This window comes from Geotrypetes seraphini, chromosome 15, assembly GCF_902459505.1.
Source record: "Geotrypetes seraphini chromosome 15, aGeoSer1.1, whole genome shotgun sequence".
In the NCBI taxonomy this organism is placed as follows: Eukaryota; Metazoa; Chordata; class Amphibia; order Gymnophiona; family Dermophiidae; genus Geotrypetes; species Geotrypetes seraphini.
The window spans coordinates 2529621-2552331 of NC_047098.1; the positions used below are offsets into that span (position 1 = coordinate 2529621).

General features: G+C 45.1%; 1 protein-coding gene across 2 annotated transcripts in view; it reads right to left on the reverse strand.

Annotated features, from left to right (window-relative positions):
- The window catches only part of CLCNKA (chloride voltage-gated channel Ka), a 37202-nt gene extending 18563 nt beyond the window's left edge, over window positions 1-18639 (reverse strand). Inside the window, exons 1-8 of one of the 2 annotated variants that reach the window (XM_033922256.1) lie at window positions 18524-18639; window positions 15504-15664; window positions 12346-12474; window positions 9005-9133; window positions 5770-5909; window positions 2804-2881; window positions 2281-2359; window positions 619-744 (exon numbers count right to left, since the gene is read on the reverse strand). In XM_033922256.1, the coding sequence (XP_033778147.1) occupies window positions 619-744; window positions 2281-2359; window positions 2804-2881; window positions 5770-5909; window positions 9005-9133; window positions 12346-12474; window positions 15504-15606 (784 nt within the window). In that variant the 5' untranslated portion in view covers window positions 15607-15664; window positions 18524-18639. The remainder of the gene's footprint in view (window positions 1-618; window positions 745-2280; window positions 2360-2803; window positions 2882-5769; window positions 5910-9004; window positions 9134-12345; window positions 12475-15503; window positions 15665-18523) is intronic. The other variant, XM_033922257.1, reaches the window with a different exon arrangement.
- Between the last annotated feature and the right edge of the window lie 4072 nt (window positions 18640-22711).

The window sequence follows — 22711 nt, forward strand, 5'->3', positions numbered from 1 at the left end:
TTAGATACAATATGATGCAGGGGATGGGGGGATCAGACTCGTATATTGCTGGCCTTTATTTGCAGTGTGGAACTGAGAATGGACAGAAGGAGAAATGCACTGGTGCAGTGATGGCCGTCATGCATGCACAGGGCGTAAGTCCTCTGAAAGAGCCTATTTATTTATTTTAAAAATTTCTATCCTGCTTCTATCCTAAGGAGGTAACAAATGATACAGTACATAAAAAGATAAAACTCTACAAATTCATCAAAACATCAGCTTTGAATGTTATGGCCTGGCTCCCTCTGAAATCACTTCCAGGTCACGGGGCCAGGAAGTGATGTCAGAGGGAAAACCAATGCAAGCAGCTGGCTGGGGAAGCTGTTCGCACTCATGCTGGCGAAGATTTTAAGAGGTACAGGGGTGGGATAGGAGAGCTTGTACAGAAGGAGCGGGGGGGGGGGGAGGGGAGCGGAGAGGAGGGTGCAGGGGGTGTTGGCGTAGCAGGTGGAGAAGATGGCAGGTGGGGGGCGCCAGCGCCTGGACACCTCATACCCTTGCTACGCCACTGGTGACTGAATCAGGACTCCAATGTGTGAGGGGGGGCTACAATTGCTCTTACCCTATTACTTCCATTACCTTGTTCACTGTTGAAGACAGCCAGCAGGCGGAACATGAAGGCCCCACAGGTGGCTGCAAAGAAGCCCCTCCAGTAGTCCCTGACAGCAAAGTGAGATGACATGACTTCAACACTGAAGAGGACGCCTGCGGAATACAATCAGATGGGGCAAATTAATTCCTAGGTACTCGCCGGCTGAGTTATTAATTTGTGCTTGAAAAATAAGAGGCTCCTCCCTGGATAAGAGCCGCTGATAGCAGATGGTACAAGTTACCCATCACTGGGCACCAGGAAGGAGCTTCCTCGATACTGGGTTCTTACTATTTTCAATTGACCTTTGGGCAGACTGGATGGGTCACTTGGCCTTTATCTGCCATCATGTTTCTATAACCATAAAGCTCTATGACATCACAATGGAAGTGTTAAGAGCCTTAGCCAATAGGAAGAGGAGATGCAAACATTTAAGAGTCTTAGCCAATAGGGAGAGGAGGAGATAGTGGATGCTGCGGATGGACCACTTGGCCTTTATCTGCCGTTACGTTTCTGTGTTTCTATGCAATTCCTATTCCTACTCAGGACCATTAGCTACGGGATAGGGGGCAAGTTTTAAACAGCCCATTTTCCCAGAGAAATGCTTTGAGGAGAGTTCCCCTGAATCTTCATTTGATGCTAGGTGATCCCTTGCTCATAATGCCATGCTCTCTTTATAAAATGAATAGTCCGCACATCCTTTTTCTAGGAGAAGGAGTTTAACGATGTCATTTAAAACATGAGTTGCCCTGTCTTTACCATGGGTTTTCTATTCCTGTATTAAGGTCCTGTGTGGGTTTTTGGTTTGTTTGTTTTTTTTTGGGTTTTTGTTTGTTTGTTTGTTTTTTGGGTTTTTGTTTGTTTGTTTTTTTTGCAAAGTCCTAAACTAGGGTAAAAGCCTGCAGAGACATTGTTTAAAATCAGGGTTGTGGAATGTCAGTCCTCGAGGGCCGCAATCCAGCCTTAACCTTATCCACTGAATTAACTGAATATCGATCAGCACCTATACACTGCCATAGTAAGGGGGTGCAGGGGGGCACCTGTCCTCCTCTCCTCCTCCTCCCCTGCTTCCCTCCCCTCGTACCTCTTTAATTTTTCCTGTGCGAGCAGCATTACGAACTTGCCGTCCGCGTCAGTGTCGCCTCTCTCTGATGTCACTTCTGATCCCCGTGTCTAGGAGGTGACGTCAGAGGGATAGTCAACACCACGCAGGCAGCGGGTTTGTACTCTTGCTCTTGCCTGGAAAGTTAAAAAGGAAGGGGGGGCGCATGGCATGGGGGAATCGGGAAGGAGTGGGAGAGGGACCCAAGCAGCACTTACCCTCGCTATGCCACTGCACACCTGGGTATCCGGTACTGGCAGCCGCACATGCTGCAGCATTGAATATCTGGAGAGCGGCCAGTCCGCGGCTGGAAGTAGCTTACAAGTTGCTTCGTTCTGAACGTCCGATGATGCACTTTTACAAGATTGGTTTGGGAGGGGTGGGATTGGGGTGATGGTGAGTTTAATTATCTAACTCTCAGGGCAAGGCCTAAAAGTCCAAAGTAGCACCTAATATCCTTGCAGCAACCCTGAGTATAGTCCATGTTCAGTATCATCACCCCTCCCCCCCCTTATCTCTTGTACCTGCCGTTCTGAAGCCACACTCTTACCACTGATGGGTGCCCCGAAGACCGTGGAAACGCCCACAGCTGCTGCCGCCACCAGCATCTCGTACTGCTTGCTCTTATTCTGAGAAGAGATGAAGGAAAAGGATGAAACGTTTTTCTCCCTCACAGTATCCTGGGGAGAATCTGATTCCCTGAGCCAGTCACAGACATGTTCTTCCTTCCTCAGACTTGGCATGGAATACTTTGCAGAGGAATAGCAGCACTGAGCAGGTGTTTGCACTCTTAAAGAGGCAGGAGCGGATGTACCCCCCAAAAAAGGAATGCGGTGGAACCCCTCATTACGGCAAATCCTTACTGCAGGCAGGACCTTAGCTTTTGGAGACCCTGAATCTTTTGGGGTAATTGAGCGAGGTGAGGGAGCTTCTCCTCCTCCTCAGGTCTTGTACCACCCCCCCAAAACAGGACATTTTGACCCCCACCAGTCTGACCCTGCCCCCCTGGAAGGTTATTGAGTTGACAAACTAACTCGCAGAAGGAGATGCAGAGTTAGAAGGTACCAGCTCACCTCATAATCCCCCATGACAGAGGTCCTCATTCTTCCCAAGTAGGCGGCAATCATGCTGGACAAATGGACAAAAGGACCCTGGAGGGCAGAAAGCATCAGATGGTTTATATGTACAATGAAAAGGACAGCTGCAGTGGTCCATGGCTCATGTGGAACTCAATCAAGCTTTCAGGCAGAGCCCAGACACGGGGAGGGGTCACGGTCCCTTTTTAATTTGTGCAGTTTGAAAATACAGGAAGACAAGAAAAGGGGCAATTTGATACAGCAGTGATTCAAGAAAATAAATCTTCCAACACTCTCTGAAGTCCAATTTTAGAAGGGAGGGGCCCATTCAGGAAACCTGGTCAAGAAAAATGCATGCGTTCTTAATTAAACCCCTCTATGCAAGCTGGGAATTTGCAAAATTACAAGCAAACCGGATTCTGTAGAAAAAGTTTCACTCCGATACCAGAAAATGTATTTATAGGGGATCCCAGAAACAAGGGTCCTCACAGTAACACTCTGTCCATGGAAAAGGAAGGTCTTTACGTTTGAAATCAGACTCTGAACACACTCAAAGGACAAGATTGTTACAGTTGGAATAAGGAAAAGCCCTTTTCTCTGGCCAGGCTCAGAAATAGTCTTCAAGCCTTTGACACTATGGACAATTCAAAACTATAAGTTCCCAGACTGTCAAACCTCTGAACTTTAAGAATCTCGGCGCTCTGAGGTTGTGGGTTCAAATCATTCGCTGCTCCTTCTGACCCTGGGCAAGTCACTTAGGGCGGGATTCACTAACCTGCCAGATCAGCCCCATCCGGGCAGGTCCGACTAATTCAGGAAACTTTAACATGCAGATGAGGGCGGTCGGAGGAACGCCCCATCTGCAGGCACGGATCGCGCTATAGCGATCCCCGCGCATGCGCAGACCATCGGTAGATCCTTTGTGCCGTTGGAGTTGTTTGTTTGGGGTATTTTTCTTCTTCTTCTTAGCGCAGCCAAGGCCACAAGAAAGCCTACAAAAATGCTATTGCTGGACCTCAGGGCCGGAAATAGATTTTTTTTTTTTTTTTTTTTTGGCTCTCGAGGAACTTTTGGGAGCCCAAGGGCCTATGGAGTAATGTTCAGCCAACGATGGTCAGCGTTACCTGATTTTCCTGTTGTTACATCGTCTAACTCACAATGTTTAAGTTTCATCCAGAATGTCTAATAAAACATTTGATCGTCCCTGCAGGACAACAAGTCTAGGTGAGCCCACATCCCGCACTAACCACTCCTCCAGAAACACCCCTTTCAGCTCTGGGTGCACAGCGGCATTCAGAGGCCTACAAAGTCCCTCAACACGTCCAGAAAGTTGGATTGATTATCGGCACTTGGACCTGTCTTTTTAGATCGTCCAAGTGCCGACTTGGGCGGGTTTTTATTTGCAGCTCCTGTCATTCCTAATTGATTTCAAATTTGAATTTTTAGTAAAAATAGAACAGAACGTATAAAACAGATGTGGTAGCTGCCAGTGTGCGAGAATCCAAATGGACAAATGAGGTATTCCAATAGTATACAGTAACATGGATTCTGTAGGACCACACTGCAAGTCCAATGGAGTCGGAAGGGAATCCTGGAGCGGGTGGAGAGAATCGTACCTTGTAGTGATGGCGGAGTGTACGTCTTGTACTATTGGTAGTAGAGCGACTTCAAATTTTAATCTAGCAAAGTGTGTAACACAATTTCAAGGAAGAGTACAGTGGAAATATCACTGGCAATTAAGCAAAGTTCACTAGGGGAGCTCAGATCTTATTGTCTGTTGGAGAATTCTGCTGGATCAGGAGGACAGTTTTCCACCAGAACGTGACATTCAATAGATCTGCAGATTTCCCATTATGTAGAATCATTTGGATGGTAAGTGCTATCAAAATGTTAAGGTGGTTAAAGAGTCTTCAATGGCGAGAGCTCTAAAAATGAGAATATCAGATGAATGATCCGATTGAATTGGAAGAATCGGTTTGATGATATGCCAGACTTGTGACCAAAAATTAGCTATGATGTAGGTCTCCCAAGTCATTCCTAATTGGAGGTTTCTGAACTAATATTTTTTAATAAACACTGACGTAAAATCTATCGAGGAAGCTGCGCTGCCTTCCAGGTGTATCTGGTGATCCATCTCTTGAGAGTCCAGCTCAGCTTTTCCCATACACTGGACCATCCCTGCAGGAGTCCTGAGGTGTTCTTCCACCAGGGGGTGACATAACATAACATAAGAATTGATTTCTAGACCGCCATTACCGGTGTACAAAAGACGTGAAGAATATGTTAGTATTACGAGCTAAGAAATTGAATAAACAAGAAAGTCTTAAGTTGTTTCCTGTAATGAAGGTAAGAAATGGCTGATGCTGAAACCGCTTGAAATCCTTGTCCCATAAAGCCATTTGGAAAGAGAGGGTTTTATCATGATATCTTTTGTACCTACAGCCCTTAGATGGAAGAAAAACATAAAAGGCTTTGGCAATACGCAAGTGATGTGTAGACCAGTGATTCCCAACCCTGTCCTGGAGGAACACCAGGCCAATTGGGTTTTCAGGCTAGCCCTAATGAATATGCATGAGAGAGATTTGCATATGATGGAAGTGATAGGCATGCAAATTTGCTTCATGCATATTCATTAGGGCTAGCCTGAAAACCCAATTGGCCTGGTGTTCCTCCAGGACAGGGTTGGGAACCACTGGTGTAGAAGAATAACAAACCAACTCAGTTAGGTAGGATGGAACCAACCCCATTAATACCTTATAATAGAGACACCCCAATTTAAAAAGAATTTGTTCCTCCACAGGTAACCAATGCAATTCACGATAACAATATGTGAAAACTGCCCCTTCCTCCAAAGGCATCGGTGTGAACATCTGTCTGCTGCTCAGTTTTGAGCAGGGTCCTTCGTGAAGAGCTCCAAAGCAGCTCTGCAGTTTAATCAGATGGTCGGGACAACGGATACTTACCACTTTCCCAAGAAAGATGGTACTCCCGGCCGCCAGGGTGCAGGTCAGTCCCACCACTTTGGCTCCAAAGTTTTTAATGGTAAGATATTCCTCCAGGATCACCCCCGTGAGAATGGTTTTCAGTTCAGGAATGCCTGAGCCTGTAAGAGGATAGAAAGACAGACACAGGGGATGTGACAGGAGCCAAAAGCAAATGCCGGCAATATGAAAGGAAGGCCAGGTGATGTCCTTTGCAGCTTACAGTATGTGTTTAAGCCAGGCAGGCCAGATGAGTTGATTGGTCTTTATTTGCCATATTCTCTCTCTTAATGAGCTCCAGTACATGGAGTTGATGAAGTCATCATTAAGCCCAAATTTCTTGTCCTGTGGTGTGAAAGTGCTACGCATGGGGACAGACAGAACAGTGGTCTCTTTAAATTGTTTCCTTCTTTTGAGCACACTACAGAGTCTTCTTTGCAGGGTCAGGGAACACATACTTTATCCACCATAGAGGCAAGAAGGGCTTTCAAAGTTGCCAATTGGCCACCCATCCATAAGAGATTGTAGCCATTCACAAGGTCTCATCTCAGCTGAGCTTGAGTTTGCCCTGAAACAATTCAGAACAAGCCGTGCCATAAGAGCAGATAGCATAACTGGTTTTAAGAAAGGTTTGGACAAGTTCCTGCAGGAAAAGTCCATATCTGTTATTGAGATAGGCAAGGGGGAAGACAATAATTGCCCTGGATCGGTCGCATGGAATGTTGCTACTCCTTGGGATTCTAAGTTCTTGTTACTCTTTGGGGTTCCGGAATCTTGCTTACACTGAGATAATGGAATGTTGCTACTCCTTGGGTTTTGGCCAGGTACTAGTGACCTGGATTGGCCACCACGAGAACAGGCTACTGGGCTTGATGGACCATTGGTCTGACCCAGTAAGGCCATTCTTATCTTCTTATACCCTGACCTTGTGCTTTTCACATCTCAGTCATCCTCTTCCCACATCGTATTCATAGACTTCTAGGTCATGATCCAACACTGCTGTTGACCTGAACTATACACACCCCTAATCTCTCCTTTACTTCCAGTATCTAATGTCTTACTGTAGACTCAGGGTCATTTTGATACTCTGTCATCTGGGGAAATATGCAAAACTGATGTGTAAAGAGGGTGAGCACCATCACCAACATCTCTCTGAACCAACATCTCACACCCCAACATCCTAAATGTTGCATGAATGGTCACATCAGGAGGCTCAGCTCCCTTTAAGACATGTGAAACTCAGTTTTGTATGGGTTAAAAGTCGGGGGGGTTCACATTGCACAATGTATTTTAGGAAAGGCTCATTGAACATGGAGCCTTTTATAAAATACTTATGAAGTCACAGAGAAAGCACGTAGATTCATCTAACTTTATTAAAAGATAATCTCCAATACTGGTGTACAGTATATCACTGTTGTCCTACCAGTTAGCTGTTATAATCAACTAGTCTTTAAGCCGTTACATTAACGGGTGTTAGAATAGATGTGTCTTTCTGTCTGTCTTTCTTTCTTTCTGTCTCTCTCTTTCCTCGGCTGTCCACCATCACCCCTTGCCTTCTCCCCCTTTCTTTTACCTCCCCCTGTCCAGCAGCACTCCTTACATGCTCCCCCTGTCCCTCTTCCCTGCTCCCCCTGTCCAGCAGCACTCCTTACTTGCTCCCCCTGTCCCTCTTCCCTGCTCCCTCTGTCCAGCCGCACTTCTTACTTGCTCCCCCTGTCCAGCATGTGGCTCTTCTTTTTTAAAGCAGCCTACTAAGGATCGTGGCCGGCTGTAGCGAACCTCGCAGGCCGCTCTGCACCTCGGTAGCACGTTCCTTCTGATGCGATCCCGTGCATCAGAGGGAACATACTACCGAGGTGCAGAGCGGCCTGCGAGGTTCGCTACAGCCGGCGATCAGAAGTGGAGCAGCCAGCGGTTGGTGAGTGAGGGCGGGAGGGGGAAGTCGCCGGCGTGTTTCCTGCCTCTGTGTTCGAAAATCGAATTTGGCACGGAAGCACACCTCACGGAGGCAGGAAACACAAACCCTAAGTGTGCATGCGTGCTTAGGGTTTTTATTATAGAGGATGCCCAATATGTTTTGGCATCAGGGGCACCATTAAATACTGCTGCTAGGACTTAGTCACTACTGTTGAAACACGTTGGGCATCGATTGAACAACTCAACAGTAGGCCAACCAATCTTGATGCACATGATATCAGGGGTTGCTCTTTCAATAAAGTTAGATGCATCCTGGCCATTGGTTGGTTACGTGGCCGCTTCTGTTCTTGGACCTGTGATTTGCTGTAGCTGTTTTGTACCTTTTTCTGCTTCTGGGTCCTTTACAGTGGAAAGAGCCATTTTGCGACAAAACACATTTTTAAAACAGAGCAGATGTCCCTCAGAACTTTGTACAGGTAAACAGTGAATTTTGCTGCCTTCACATGTGAACACCGCCTAAGGAATTGTGCAAAACCACATCTAAGGGAAGTCAGGTAAGGAGTTTACCTCCAAAACTCCAATTTGGGGGACTTTGAGGTGGTTTTAAGAGGGATGTAATCAGTTCCCTGCTCAGTCACTCCTTCAAACCCCAGGAGCAAACGAGCAGACAACTGATAACTGCATGTTGCTCCAAGTCGGTGTAAATGCCAATGGGAAACCAAAACAGAACTGTGGAGACCAACAATGTTCGAAATCCTCGTTTTTATTTCTTCAATAACATAAAATACTGTCCACATTGGTATAAAACAGACCCAGCACGGGTCATGTTTCGGCAAAACCGCCTTCCTCAGCAGTCCTAAAACGTAAATGCCTATGGGGTCATTTTCTGAACAAGTTTGCCTTGCTATAAGAAAACAGGGAATAAACGTGTAAGTTGAAGATATGACCAGAACATGCCACTTGTCTATCTGTGTGCTGACATTGGATGTGTAAATGCCTTCTTTAGATCTGTAAATCTTCTAAAATCCCCTTTTTTGACCAGCATGAACTCAGTTAGAGAATGATATGGGGACAAATTTTTCCCCGTCCCTATGGGAACTCATTTACTCCTCCCGTCCCCGTGAGTTCTTTTCCTGTCCCATTCCCGCAAGCTCTGTCCTCATCTGCACAAGCCTCAAAAGCTTTAAAATCATAAGTGTTCGAGGCTTCTGCGGTTAAGGGGACAGGGACAGGGAAATTGAGTCCCCGTGTCCTTCTCTACTAGAGAGGCTGGCCCCCTGTTCACAAGCAGAAGCCTCACCTCCTGAATGGGGTGTGATGCTCTGTGCAAAGCCAGTGGAGAAGGCTGTCAAGGCGATGGGGTAGACAGTCCAAGACAAGTACTTCAGCAGAAGGTGACCTCCGAGCTCCTGGTAAAGCCACCTGTGAGCTGATGGAGGAGAGCAAAAAAGAGCCAAGGTTACACTGTGTGGGACAGACCCCGGACACGTGGCTACCCTTCTGTAGTTTTCTGACCTCTGACCTTTATTCCACATTCTCTCCAGCCCTGGACTCTCCTCCGTACCACCTGGAGCTTTTCTTCCAATATTTCATCATACTTAGCTCCTCTTTTACTAAGGTGCGCTAAGCATTTTAGCACGCACTAAATCAACGCTTCCGCTAACGCGTCCATAGTGCTTGATTAGCGGGCGCTAAAAAGCATAGCCCACCTTAGTAAAAGAGGGGGTTAGAAAAATCAAACACAGGAAGTGAAGAGTTCTCGCCTCAATATATGTCAACCAACCAAAAGAGGCAAGCGAGATGTCCAAAAGTTCAATCGATGGGACTGTCTATTGATAACAAGGTCCCTTTCGGTATTATCCGTGGTTTCAAGTAACCACTGTAGGTCTTGTTTCTCTATCGCTGGACCATTGATGTGGAATGCGTTGTCTGGTCCCTTACGGTTTTGTAGAAATCTATTTAGAAAGTTGGTTAAGACCCATTTGTTCAGGCTTTTTTAAGCTAATATTCTGCTTCTTGACTTAATATTTTACTTTCTGAATATCATCTTTTTTGCAAGTTATTAATTTGTGCTGTTGTGGTAGATGAGCGGTTGAGATGTAATCTAGAGGACGAGGGTATAATCTTATGATTTTTGCTGATGTAGGGGATCTTTATGATGTGCACGTTTTGAAATATGTATGTACTACTGTGAGCCGCCTCGGATAAAGGCGGATTAAAATGTTATAAATAAATCAATATTGCTCATGGGTACAGGGGTCCACATGTATACTAATTTTATGCAGTAAATAAAAGTTCTGTGAAGTTACAGACCGTTGATTCTCTACTGATCTGCTTCTTAGGAGCAGATAATGGTTCCTGCAGAGGGGCAGACTAGATGGGCCATTTGGCCTTTCTCTGCCGTCATGTTTCTATGAAGACCTATACATGCCAATTTGTCTCACAAACCAAGAACAGAGGTTGAGAATCAACCGCCCTAGGGGAAAACTGAGGAGGCAACTAGAGCTGGAGCTGTAAAATCAGAGCTTCTGGGGAAGGGAATGTCCAGCAAGATTTGGGTGTGTAGGGAGTTTTAGTCTGTTGAAGAGAAAACATTTGGGGAGATTCAGGGAACCCACAGCGATAATGGAGTTGAGGTATCATTTTGGATTCCAGAGAGAAAAGCTTCCAGAAGACTGAGGTCCTGCCAAAGGAACTGAAGTAGGCCTGGGAGCAAAACAACGCACTTCAAGCTTGAGAAAAAGACTTCAGAAGGCTCCCCATTGTCTTTTTTGTGTGCGACTATTTGTTTATCGTTCTGACTTTTTCTCTGTTTGAGAAGATAACTCTCTGTTTCATGCTAGAGTGGGCAGAGACATTACTTAGAGTGGACAAGGATATGAGTGAAAGGTTGAAAGACACTGAAAAGAGAGAGATGGCTAGGAAGGAATAAAGAGAAGGCCATGCGTGTGACTCCCAAATGAGTTTAGAAGGAAAAGAAGGGAGAAAGAGGTGAATCGCTTCAAAAAGATGAAGACGAAAATATATCCATATGAAGGGACCCAAAGGGTTTGATGCAAATAGGCAGCTTACAGAAGTGCACCAGAAGCACTATATTGGACCCTAGGCAGGCTTACAAGGTTTTACATCCTTCCCAGGGTCTCCATTCAGGTTCTTCCCAGGCTGACCTCCCTGCAGTCAACCATTCATGAAGTGGCTTGGAGGAAAGGGCAGCCCGACCCTGGTCCTGGGTGCGATGGCAGTAGCAGGCGGTGAGGGAGTGTGGAGACTGAAGAAGTGCACGCTCATGGGCTTTGTGTCCTGGGCAGGCGCCATGCCGCCTCGAATGAATCATGTCCCTGATTGAATCATTGAACCCCCCTCCCCCTCATGATCAAGCTCAGGATCCTTCCTGGGCTAAGCTGGTGAGATGATCTAGGGATGAGCTGATGAGGAACTGAAGATCTTTGCAAGAAGAGAGAAGAAGGGAGTACAATAGTTCCAAGGTGGAACGCTTGCAGATTGTGTAGACTTTGCAAGGGGCAGTTAATGTATTGGGGGGGTTATGTCTGGTTTTATTATTATGTGTGTTGGGGTCGGTTTGTTTTTTATAAACTGCCTAGGTGTATACATTTTTTAAATAAATAAATACAAAAGAGGAGATAATGAGGGGAGATTGTCATATTTACTGCTAGGGATGCCGAGGTCAACAGATTGCAGGTAATTATAATTACATTACATTACATTAGAGATTTCTATTCTGCCATTGCCTTGCGGTTCAAGGCAGATTACAAAAGAACTACCAAAAAAAAAACAGATTACAAGAGGAAGATATCTGGTAATTTCGAAGGGAGATACAGAGTAGATGAGGTTGCTTTGGGGAATCGGGATGGTATTGGGAAGTATTAAGTCGTTTGCAGGAATTTCTTGAAGAGTAGAGTCTTTATTTCTTTTCTGAATGTGTTGTAGTCTGGGGTCATAATTAGTAGATTGGAGATTTGGTTGTCGAGTTTTGCTGCTTGTGTGGCTAGGAGGCCATCGTATCATTTTTTCCGTTTGACTTCTGTGAATGGAGTGTGGGTTTTCCTATGTCTAGTTTGGATGAGGCGGTTGTTCAGGTAGGTTGGGCATTTGAATAGTATTCTTGCTGGAACTGGAAGCCTCCGTGATGTGGTTGTGTTTCCTCAATGAACAGATAAGTCTCAGTGCTGTGTTTTGGATTGGTTGTAGTTGTTTTGTCATTGTTGCTGGCAGGGGAGGTAGAGAATGTTGCAATAGTCTAAGAGACAAACAGGGACCCACTTTTTTCTAGTGTCTGTTTAGTTTAATCACTTTGGACTTTAGTGTTCGGGGTTCCAGATCACTGTCAGCCTGAAAGGTTCTGCTAGTCACTGGCCTCCCTTAAGACGTAAATTCCACTTCCCTTTCCTGGTGCCATTTTTAGATAATTGGTTGCACAGATGAGACTGCACACCAGGCCGAGATCTTGGAACGTTAGCATCATCACCTCAAGTGTTTTGTTCCCATCCCTGACAAACCTAGAATTTGTAGCCCTGGGACAGAGATCAGAAACGCAGGCCTGAAGCCAAGTCCTCTCCCTCTGCACCTCCTGACCCTCTCCTCACCAGCCCCCTCTGCTCGGAGATCAGAGTTATCAGTTACCGTTTTGCAGTTTAGAAACTGTGAAGTCCATACTGAAGCTGAGCAAGGCCATGATCACCCCTAGGGCGAAGAGAAAGTACCAGTCTTCTCCGACACGGAAGAGCTGACGCTTCACCCACCGAAGACACCCTGTGGGACAGCAGGAAGCAGAGTATTAAAAATATCAGCTTTTCTCTATTAATATATCATGGTTATCATTCGTATTGTAAAAATAATTAATACTTCTGCTTTTACTTTCCATTATAGAAACATGACGGCAGATAAAGGCCAAATGGCCCATCCAGTCTGCCCATCCGCAGTAACCATTATCTCTTTCTCTCTCTGAGAGATCCCACGTGCCTATCCCAAGCCCTCTTGAATTCAGACAGTCTCTGTTTCCACCACCTCTTCCGGGAGACTGTTCCATTATACTCAGGCAATTTTGAATACGTTTGAATTCCTTATAGCATATGTGTGTGTGATCTTATACTGAGGTATGAATTTTTTTCATAGACATATACAGTATATACATTTTCAAAATTTTCAAAATTCATATATGTATAAGATGATAATGCTATTATTGTCATTGATTTACCATTTAAGTTTCTAAGTTTTATTCTTAATATCACAAAATTTAAATAAAGTTTCTTTGATGATACATGAAAAATTAATACAACATCGTGTGCATAGAAGAAAAATTCAAGATCTTTTTTTCTGAATCAATAAACCTCTCAGATATAAGTTAAAAAGAATGGGGGAAAGGGGAGAACCCCCGGGGAACTCCTTGAGTCATCTGCCATCGTTGCGAGAGGTTCCCCTGCCAACTAACCTGTAAACGTCTTCTCTTAAGAAAACCTTCCCTCCTATACCCGTCTCATCCGTTAAAGCCAAATGGAATCAAATGCTGCAGATAAGTCATGTAGTAAAAAACAAAAGGAATTGACCTCAAAATATCCACAAAGAAGAAAATCCAGAGAAAACCCCCAAAAAACCTCTGTGGAGTGACGACGTTCCTAAATGGACTTTATTTGAAAGTGTCAAAGTTCCAAAGGTCCACTGAAATCATCCACATAAGAGCCTTAAAGGACCTGGTCCGCTAGGGATACAGGACCCAACAAGGTCCACGTTTTGACCAAAAGTCTTCTTCAGGGGTTCTATAAAGGTGAGTACATGGGAAACAATTGTGTGGTGAGCCGGAAGTGAGACACCGCTTGCGTTTGCAAATTATTTTATGTGGATGATTTCAGTGGACCTTTGGAACTTTCAAATAAAGTCCATTTAGGAACATCGTCACTCCACAGAGGTTTTGTTTTTTTGGGGTTTTCTTCTGATAAGTCGTCTAGTTGGTTCATAGACAACGGCGCGAAAGACAAAAGCGTGCGCCGCCGCACCGCTCTAAATTACAGTTTTTAGGGGCTCCGACAGGGGGTTTTGTTGGGGAACCCCCCCAGTTTACTTAATAGACATCGCGCCGGTGTTATGGGGGGTTTGGGGGGTTGTAACCCTCCACATTTTACTGTAAACTGAACTTTTTCCCAAAAAACAGGGAAAAAGTGAAGTTTTCAGTAAAATGTGGGGTGTTACAACCCCCCAAGCCCCCCACAACGCCTCCACAACGCGGCGCGATGTCTATTAAGCAAAGTGGGGGGGGTTCCCCCCACACACCCCCGTCGGAGCCCTAAAAACAGTAATTTAGAGCAGCGCGGTGGCGCGCACTGCGCTCAATTGTCTGGGCGCGCCTTTGTCCCAGCGCGCTTTTGACCTGACACCCGTCTAGTTGCATCAGCAACACTCATAAGAACATAAGAACACATTTTTATCCAAGTCAGGGGCAGTGGAGGAGGGTCCTCGGTCACAGACACCACCAAAGGCACATGAGGGTCCCAGACACAGAAGTGAGAGAGGCAACGTGAACAGCAGCTGAAGGAGCTGATATTTATTTTCAATGCACCAAGCTGTGAGTCAGGGTTAGGGGTATTAAACCAGAAGGTAAGGCTCAGAAAAAGACGGCAACCATACGATGAGACTCTAGCTGGAAGGATTCTGGATAGAAAGATTGGAGGAAAGCTTCCCAGTGTTGGTTTCCAGAGGCAGGAAGGAGAGCAGAGACCTTCCCCATAAACCAAGAGTTGGCTTTGATTAAAATAGACCACAGAGGTCCACTGAAATGAAGCCAATGTAATTATTAATCTGTAATAGTCATTTCATGCAAAATTATTCTAGCCTGAGGTGCACATCTCACCCAGGCACATGACACACAATTAATGGAAAAAAACGAGAAAAGTCTTTCATTTCAGTGCTTATATAATAGTAGCACAGGCCAGAGGGGGTAATCGACTGAATGACATTACATTAGAGATTTCTATTCCGCCATTGCCTTTCAGTTCAAGGCGGATTACAAAAGAATTACAAAAAAGGTATTACATGAAGAAAATATCTGGTCATTTCTAGAGGAGATACGGAGTAGATGAGGTTGCTTTGGGAAATCGGGAAGGTATTGGAAAGTATTAAGTCGTTTGCAGGAATTTCTTGAAGAGTAGAGTCTTTACATCTTTTCTGAATGTGTTGTAGTCTGGGGTCATAATTAGTAGATTGGAGATTTGGTTGTCGAGTTTTGCTGCTTGTGTGGCTAGGAGGCCATCATATCGTTTTTTTTCCGTTTGACTTCTTTCATTGGGGGGTGCGTAAATGGAATGTGGGTTTTTCTATGTCTAGTTGAAATAGTTTGGATGAGACGGTTGTTCAGGTAGGTTGGGCTGTCGCCGTTTATGGTTTTAAACAGTAGACAGTAGAATTTGAATAGTATTTGAATGCCAGGCCCCTTTCCCCTGAACCATTCTGGGGTAGGTTTAGTTTTCTTCATTTTCAAAATATGGAACTACAAATCCCATGCGCCCAGAAGAAAGAAAAAGGACCCTGGAAGATGTCTGTATATTCTCTGTGCAACCCATCCCGGAAAAGGAATGAAAGGAGACTGACATTTATTTATTTATAGATTTGTAAAGTGTATGGTAGATTTATTTATACCTTTAATTCACGGCTCTGACCTGCCCAATATTGGTTTCCTGTACTACTGTATCCCTCCTGGGGGTTATAGTCTTTCAGTAATTTTATTGCACCCCCTAGTGGTAGTGTCCCAGTAGGTTGATTTCCCCCCCCCCCCTAGTCTAGACTCTTACCTTGTACTCTGTGTCGTGCCTTGGGCCAGGGCTTGAAGAGTTCCTCTCTCACAAGGATCTTCTCTTCCCCACCTCGGTTTTGTGTTCTCTGGAGTTTACTCATCCTTTTCAGAGGTGTTAGTAGCCTCAGATACCTAAGGAATCCCTGCTAAAATCATCTTCTGTAGAACAAAACAGAGTAGTATTGTGAAATGTGAGGGTCCAGGATGAAATATGTAAATAGCTATTAGCCACAATCAATAGTCAGCTGATCCATCCATATTACAACCTCACCAAATGGGGTTGTGACCCAGCACTGCAAAGACCTGAGTCCCAGATATTACTGAGATCAGTCCTGCTCAGCTCCATAAGGGGGAGCCAGTGCATAGGGAGGATCCCTTGTTAACTAGGGCCATCACTGGGGTTTGACCAGTTTGGATTTGAGGAGGTTTTCTGTACAAATCTATAGCAGGGATTCTTAAACCTGTTTTGGGTCATGGCCAGGGTTTTGAAAGAATGCCAATTAATTTCATGTATATTCATTGTAGTTAGCCTGAAAACCCGGCTGGCCAGAGTCTTCAGGACAGATGTGGATGCTCGGATCTTGCTAAGGTTAACTCAGCTTCTTTTTAATTGCTAGAAGGATCTAGAATCATTTCTTTCATGCTACATACATCTGAGATCTTGCCAGGTTCTTGTGATCTGGGTTGACCTCTGTTGGAAACAAGATATTGGATTTGATGGACCTTCAGCCTGTCTCAGTATGGCAACTGCACACCTTCTTATCAAACAGGAACTGTATGATGCAACTTCCAACAGCACCATCAGAAAAAAAAAATAGAACCTTAATTCTGTTGACAGTGCAAACAAAATGATTAGAGCTTTTTGTACCAATTTGTATAAAGTCTTAAGGTGAGGTTAGTGTCTACAGTACACAGTTTAGCTCTTAGCCATCAAAGCCACTGTGATACTGTGAGCTAATTTGGGCGCTGCTGTGCTGTTCATTATTAAGGTGATATCTCACCCCCCCCCCCCACTCTCCATCTTGTGTTCCAACCATTGTGAGCTAAACTTGGTGCTGCTTGCAATCAGAGCAATTTCCCCCTTGCTAATCTGATACTGTGAATTGAACCTGGTGCTGCTGTGCTGTTCATAATCAGGCCTAACACTGACCCTTGGAATGTGTGACTCCAGCATGTGAAAAATAATACATGAGCCCTGGGGAGGAGATACAAAATCGGAGATCAACAATGCAGTAAGGAGACTCTATTTTTGCAATGCTGAGATGCCATATTTTGGGCACTGGGTCTGGGGCAGGTCTTTAAATGCTGACATTTACTAGGTTACTATAGCCGTGCTCATCAAAAAATCGGAGCTCTCCTTTAGGTTAATTATTCGTAGCTTCCTAGGCTATTATTATTTCATAAACATACAATCAAAACTATCCTCCTCCTTTACTAACGTGTAGCGTGGGTTTTAGAATTCCTATGAGTGTTGGAACAGTTACCGCCGCTGCCGGCACAATAACCCACGCTCCGTGTTAGTAAAAGAGGGGGAATATCTTGTCCATTCTCTTATTTCTCGACATGTTTTCAAAAATGTTTAAAAACATCACGTGCTCAGCAAATCCATCAACTCCAATGTGGGGTGTGTGGGGTGCACGGTCTAGAGCTACAGCCTCAGCACCCTGAGGTTGTGGGTTCAAATCCCTGTGACCCTGGCCAAGTCACTTAATCCCCCCATTGCCTGCCCCAAGTACATTACATAGAGCTCACCAGGACAGAGAGGGCAAGAATGATGGTGGCACCTCTTCCCCCATCCTTCTTAACTTCTCTGGCGTGACCAGCGTGCCCACATCAGTGTCCGCTCGCTCTTTCATGTCACTTCCTAGGTGCGGGTCCCGGAAGTGACATCACACAGAGCGTCGATGCCGACACAGGCAGCAACCTCGCGCCGGGGAAGTCAAAAAGCTATGGGGGAAGGCAAGGGGCACACGTGTGTGGCAAGGAGAGGAGGAGGGGGTGCCACACCCTTAGGAAGACAATACCCGGAGGGAACCACTCCCCCTCGCTCACCCCCCCCCCCTTATGATGCCACTGCCTGAATGTAAACCACTTTGGCTGTTACTCCTACATTCCATTCCGTCATGTCCAACCCTTGGATACTCTGTAGGTCAGTCCTTGCCACGCTGCCCTGTTTTCCACGGCTTCTTTCAATGGCTTCAATAACACTATTTCTTCTATGATTGGCCAAACCTATGGGCTCCCCCAGGGCTCGATCCTTTCCCCTCTTCTTTTCAATATCTTCCTGACCCCCCCCCCCCTCCTCATCCTTGCTCAATCCATAGGCTTCATAGTATTCACATATGCTGATGGCATTCAATTACTTCATCCCCTGAAGAAACAGATGAGATCAACCTCAAACTTGATAAAATCAGTCCCTGGCTCTTAATCTTAATCCTTTTCCCCACTTCTACATATAAACATCTCTGTGCTCCCATAACATTGACTCCTCTCCTATTCAAATGGATAGCAAAGTTAAACTCCTTGGCGTTATCCTTGATAAAGATCTTACATTCCATCAGTAAATCAGGTGCCGTAACACAAAAATGCTTTCCCAGAAGCTGCGGCTCATCCGCTGTCTCTCATCTCTTCTCGATCCTCCCTCAATCAATATCATTCCCTTGTCATTTCGACCTTAGACTACTGTAACGCTCTCTACCAAGGCATAACCCAGAAAGAAATTTGTCGTGGCCAATTCATTACCATGTGGACGGATTGAGACATCCAGGTTTTACTTCCATCGCACTGTCCCATTGTTTATTACAAAATCAGCCCTGATGAGGGGACAGCTGGGGTGTCCCGAAGCTCTTTTTCTCTGTCCCTCTCACCAGCTGTCCAGACCAGTAACTCTAAACTTGCCTCTAAATATTGAGGTCATGCTTTTATTTTCATCGCCTTCTGACTAGAAGCACTGCAATGTTCTCTGAAAATGGAGTTTAGCTCTCCCTGCCCCGATGGATACCAGTGAAATTGACCTACCTGTTGCCTGTGTCTCCTTCTCTGGGCTTCAGGAGCTGTCCCTCTCCCTCTCGCCTTCTGTCAGCATACCTGGATTAAGCAGGTCTGTACTCCCACAGCCTCTCACACTCCCTCCCTCCCTCTGTACAGTTTATAGTCATTATTAAAAGTGTCCTTGACAAGTCAAGCAGAACAGGCTCCTCTCAGCTTCCTGCCTAGAAAATGACTGTGAATGGCAGCCAGTCCCCCCTGGGGACATAAGAACATAAGAACATAAGAATTGCCATCTCCGGATCAGACCCATGGTCCATCGAGTCCGGCGATCCGCACACGCGGAGGCCCAGTCAGGTATACACCTGATTGTTCTAATCACCCATATCCCTCTATGCCTCTCATAAGGAGATGTGCATCTAATTTGCCTTTGAATCCTAGCACAGTGGATTCCTTAATAACCTCCTGTGGAAGAGCATTCCATGCGTCCACCACTCGCTGCGTAAAGCAGAACTTCCTGACATTTGTCCTGGACTTGTCACCCCTTAGCTTCAAACCATGTCCTCTTGTCCGTGTCACATTGGACAATGTAAATAATTTGGTTTTCTGCTCTATTTTATCGATGTCTTTCAGTATTTTGAACGTCTCTATCATGTCCCCTCGCAGCCTCCTCTTCTCAAGGGAGAACAATCCTAGTTTCTTGAGTCGTTCCTCATATTCCAATTTCTCCATACCTCTTATTAGTTTCGTTGCTCGTCTCTGCACCCTCTCCAGCAGTTTTATATCCTTCTTTAGGTTGGGAGACCAATGTTGGACACAGTATTCCAAGTGTGGTCTGACCATTGCTCTATAAAGCGGCATTATGACTTTCTCCGATCTACTCGTGATTCCTTTCTTTATCATGCCCAACATTCTGTTTGCTTTCTTTGCCGCTGCCGCACATTGTGCCGACGGCTTCAGGGTCCTATCTATCAGTACACCCAGGTCCTTTTCTTGTTCGCTCTTACCCAGAGTTGCTCCTGACATTCTATACTCGTGTTCCTTATTCTTACTACCTAAATGCATTACTTTGCATTTCTCCACGTTGAACTTCATCTGCCATTGCTCTGCCCATTTCTCTAGCTGATACAAGTCGCTCTGGAGTTCCTCGCTATCTTCCTGCGATCTGATTTCCCGGCATTTATCCCCTTCTGCCTCCTCTGGAAAGGGTGTTTGCCTGGGCAAGGTGATCACCCTTCAAGGCTGCAAGGCTGGAGGAGATCCCCCACAATTCTGGAGAGGTAGAGGGGAATAGTCTTACTGGGACAGACCAATGGTCTATCAAGCCCCAGTAACCTGTTTTCACAGAGGCCAGTCCAAGTCTTTTCTGTGCTCCCTCCACTTTCTCCAGTATCAAGAAAGTAAACATCTTCCATCTCTCACAGAGAAGTTTATTTGTATGAGGGTGGCTTGAAAAGTTTGGTAAAAAAGCAAGTTAAGCAATGTAGTTTCCACTGAGGGCTATACACTTACACACACACACCACACACACACACACACACCATACCACACAGACACACACACCACACTACACACCACACACCCACACCCCACACCCACACCACACCGCACTACACACCACACACACACCTCACGCACACACCATACCACACCAGACACACACACACACCACACTACACACACACACACACGCACACACCATACCACACCAGACACACACACACACACACACACACCATAGCACACCAGATACACACACCAGACACACCCCACACATACACACACTCTCTCTCTTAGAAAACCATAGCATCGTTTGTAGTGCCAGCCACGGTGCTAGGAATTCTATGAGTATCAGAGCTGTAACCGCCATGACTGATGCTAAAAGCCACACTATGGTTTTGTAAAAGGGGGTTAGTCCAGCGAGTTTCCAACTTTTGCACATCAGGAAAAATAGCCTGTAAATCAGAGAGACTTAGAGGAGACATGATAGAAACCTTCAAAATCATGAAGGGCATAGAGAAGGTAGACAGGGACAGATTCTTCAGGCTGTGGGGAGCCACAAGTACAAAGGGGCACTCGGAGAAATTGAAAAAAGACAGGTTTAGAACAAATGCTAGGAAGTTCTTTTTCACTCAGAGGGTGGTGGACACATGGAACGCGCTTCCGGAGGCTGTGATAGGCCAGAGCATGCTAGAGGGGTTCAAGGAGGGTCTAGATAGGTTCCTAAAAGAAAAGGGGATTGAGGTAGGTTATAAGAATAGTCAGAAACCACTTCACAGGAGCGGACCGCTGGGCACGATGGACCTCTGGTCTGACCCAGTGGAGGCAACTTCTTATGTTCTTATACAAACAAAAGGGATCTTTTACTAAGGCACCCGTTCTATTCTATGGACGCATTAGCATTAGGTGCGCCTTAAACAGAGGACAAGGAAAATATTCACACAATTAGAAACGTTCATTATTTAAACAATAGCAGGAGGTTTTCGTTCAAATGATTGACCTGTAATTTTAATGATAATTAAAAGCCAAGGTTAAAAAAAAAAGAGTTTTCAAACCAATCTTACACTTTTGCATTGAAGATTCTCTTTTCATGTTTTTTTTTTAAATTTAACTGTTGCAAAAGCAGAATAATGACGCTTAGGGCTCCTTTTACAAAGGTGCGTTAGGGTCTTAACGTGTGGAATAGCGCACGCTAAAATGCCACATGCACTAGCCGCTGCCGCCTCCTTTTAAGCAGGTGGTAAAGACGCTAACGCACCTTAGTAAAAGGAGCCTTGAAAGATTCTTTCAGAAATACCAAAAATGTAGAAAAACAGTCTAAAAGGACAATGTGAAAATGAACAATTATATTATTTAGTTTTAATATTTATACACTCCTCCCTCCATATTCACAGTGGTTAGGGGCCTCCCTCCTGTGTCTCCAGACCTTCCCTGGGGGTCTAGCGGTGACACGGGGCGGGAGCGATCTTCCTACACTCCTGCCCCATTCAGAGCCGTCATCAAAAATGGCTGCCCTGATTCCCGTTGTAGTCTCGTGAGAGCAGCCATTTTTGGTGACGGTTATGCACGGGGCAGGAGTGTAGGAAAATCGCTCCCGCCCCGTGTCACCGCTAGACCACCAGGGAAGGTCGATTCACGGGGGGGGGGGGGGGGAATAGCTGAAACCGTGAATAAGAGGGAGGAGTTTATACCACTTCTAGTCTAACTCTAAGCGGTTTACATTCAGGTACTCAAGCATTTTTCCGTCTGTTCTGGTGGGCACACAATCTTTCTTATTTACCTGGGGCAATGGGGGGATTAAGTGACTTGCTCAGGGTCACAAGGACCAGTGTGAGATTTGAACCCACAGCCTCAGGGTGTTGAAGCTATAGCTCTAACCACTGCACCACACAATCCCATTAGTAGACTATATTGTTCATTTCCACATTGTCCTGGTTTCCAAATTTTTTTGTATATCTGCTCAACTAGTTCATGTTGAAAGAATCTTTCGACAGTCTTTCATTTGGGGTTTTTCAGTACAAAAGCAGAATAAACATGCAATTAAAAGAAAACAAAGTGTCATACATACAAAAACGACACCATTTGCATGAATAATCTACTAGAGTTCTCGGTGGAAAGATTATTTTATATATATATATAAATGTTTCAAGTGGGAGCCAAATTTGTTCTATTTTTCTCTGGAGATTTCTTTTCTCAGGAACATTTAATTCTAGTTTATGAGTCTGGCACATTGAATGCCACCAAAATGTATCATTAACATTTCTGGAGTTCTTCCAGGATCCTGGTATTGTTTGAATCACATTTGATAAAAGGGGTTTATATGGCTTAGGGAGGTGCAAAGATGGATGAGCTGACCTGAGTGTAATTAGAGGTAATGAAAGAGTGAGTTTAATATCAAAATAATCATGTGCAATAAGTCATATATTGTCCCAGAAATATCTAAGGAGGTGATGAGTAGCCTAGAGGTAGAGATACTGCCTCAGCACCCTGAAGTTGTGGGTTCAAATCTCACCACCCCTCTACTTAGGGTAATCCTCCATTGCGCACCACTTTGAATGTATAAGCCCAAATTCTTATCTCCTTCCCTCCCACCCAACTCATGCCCATAAGTTCTTCATTTCCTCAGGTTTTTGCAACCCACGTGCATTTCTTAGTATTAAATTTTAACTGCCAAATTCAAGCTTCACCAGGTCTTTCTTCTTGTTATTCACACCATCA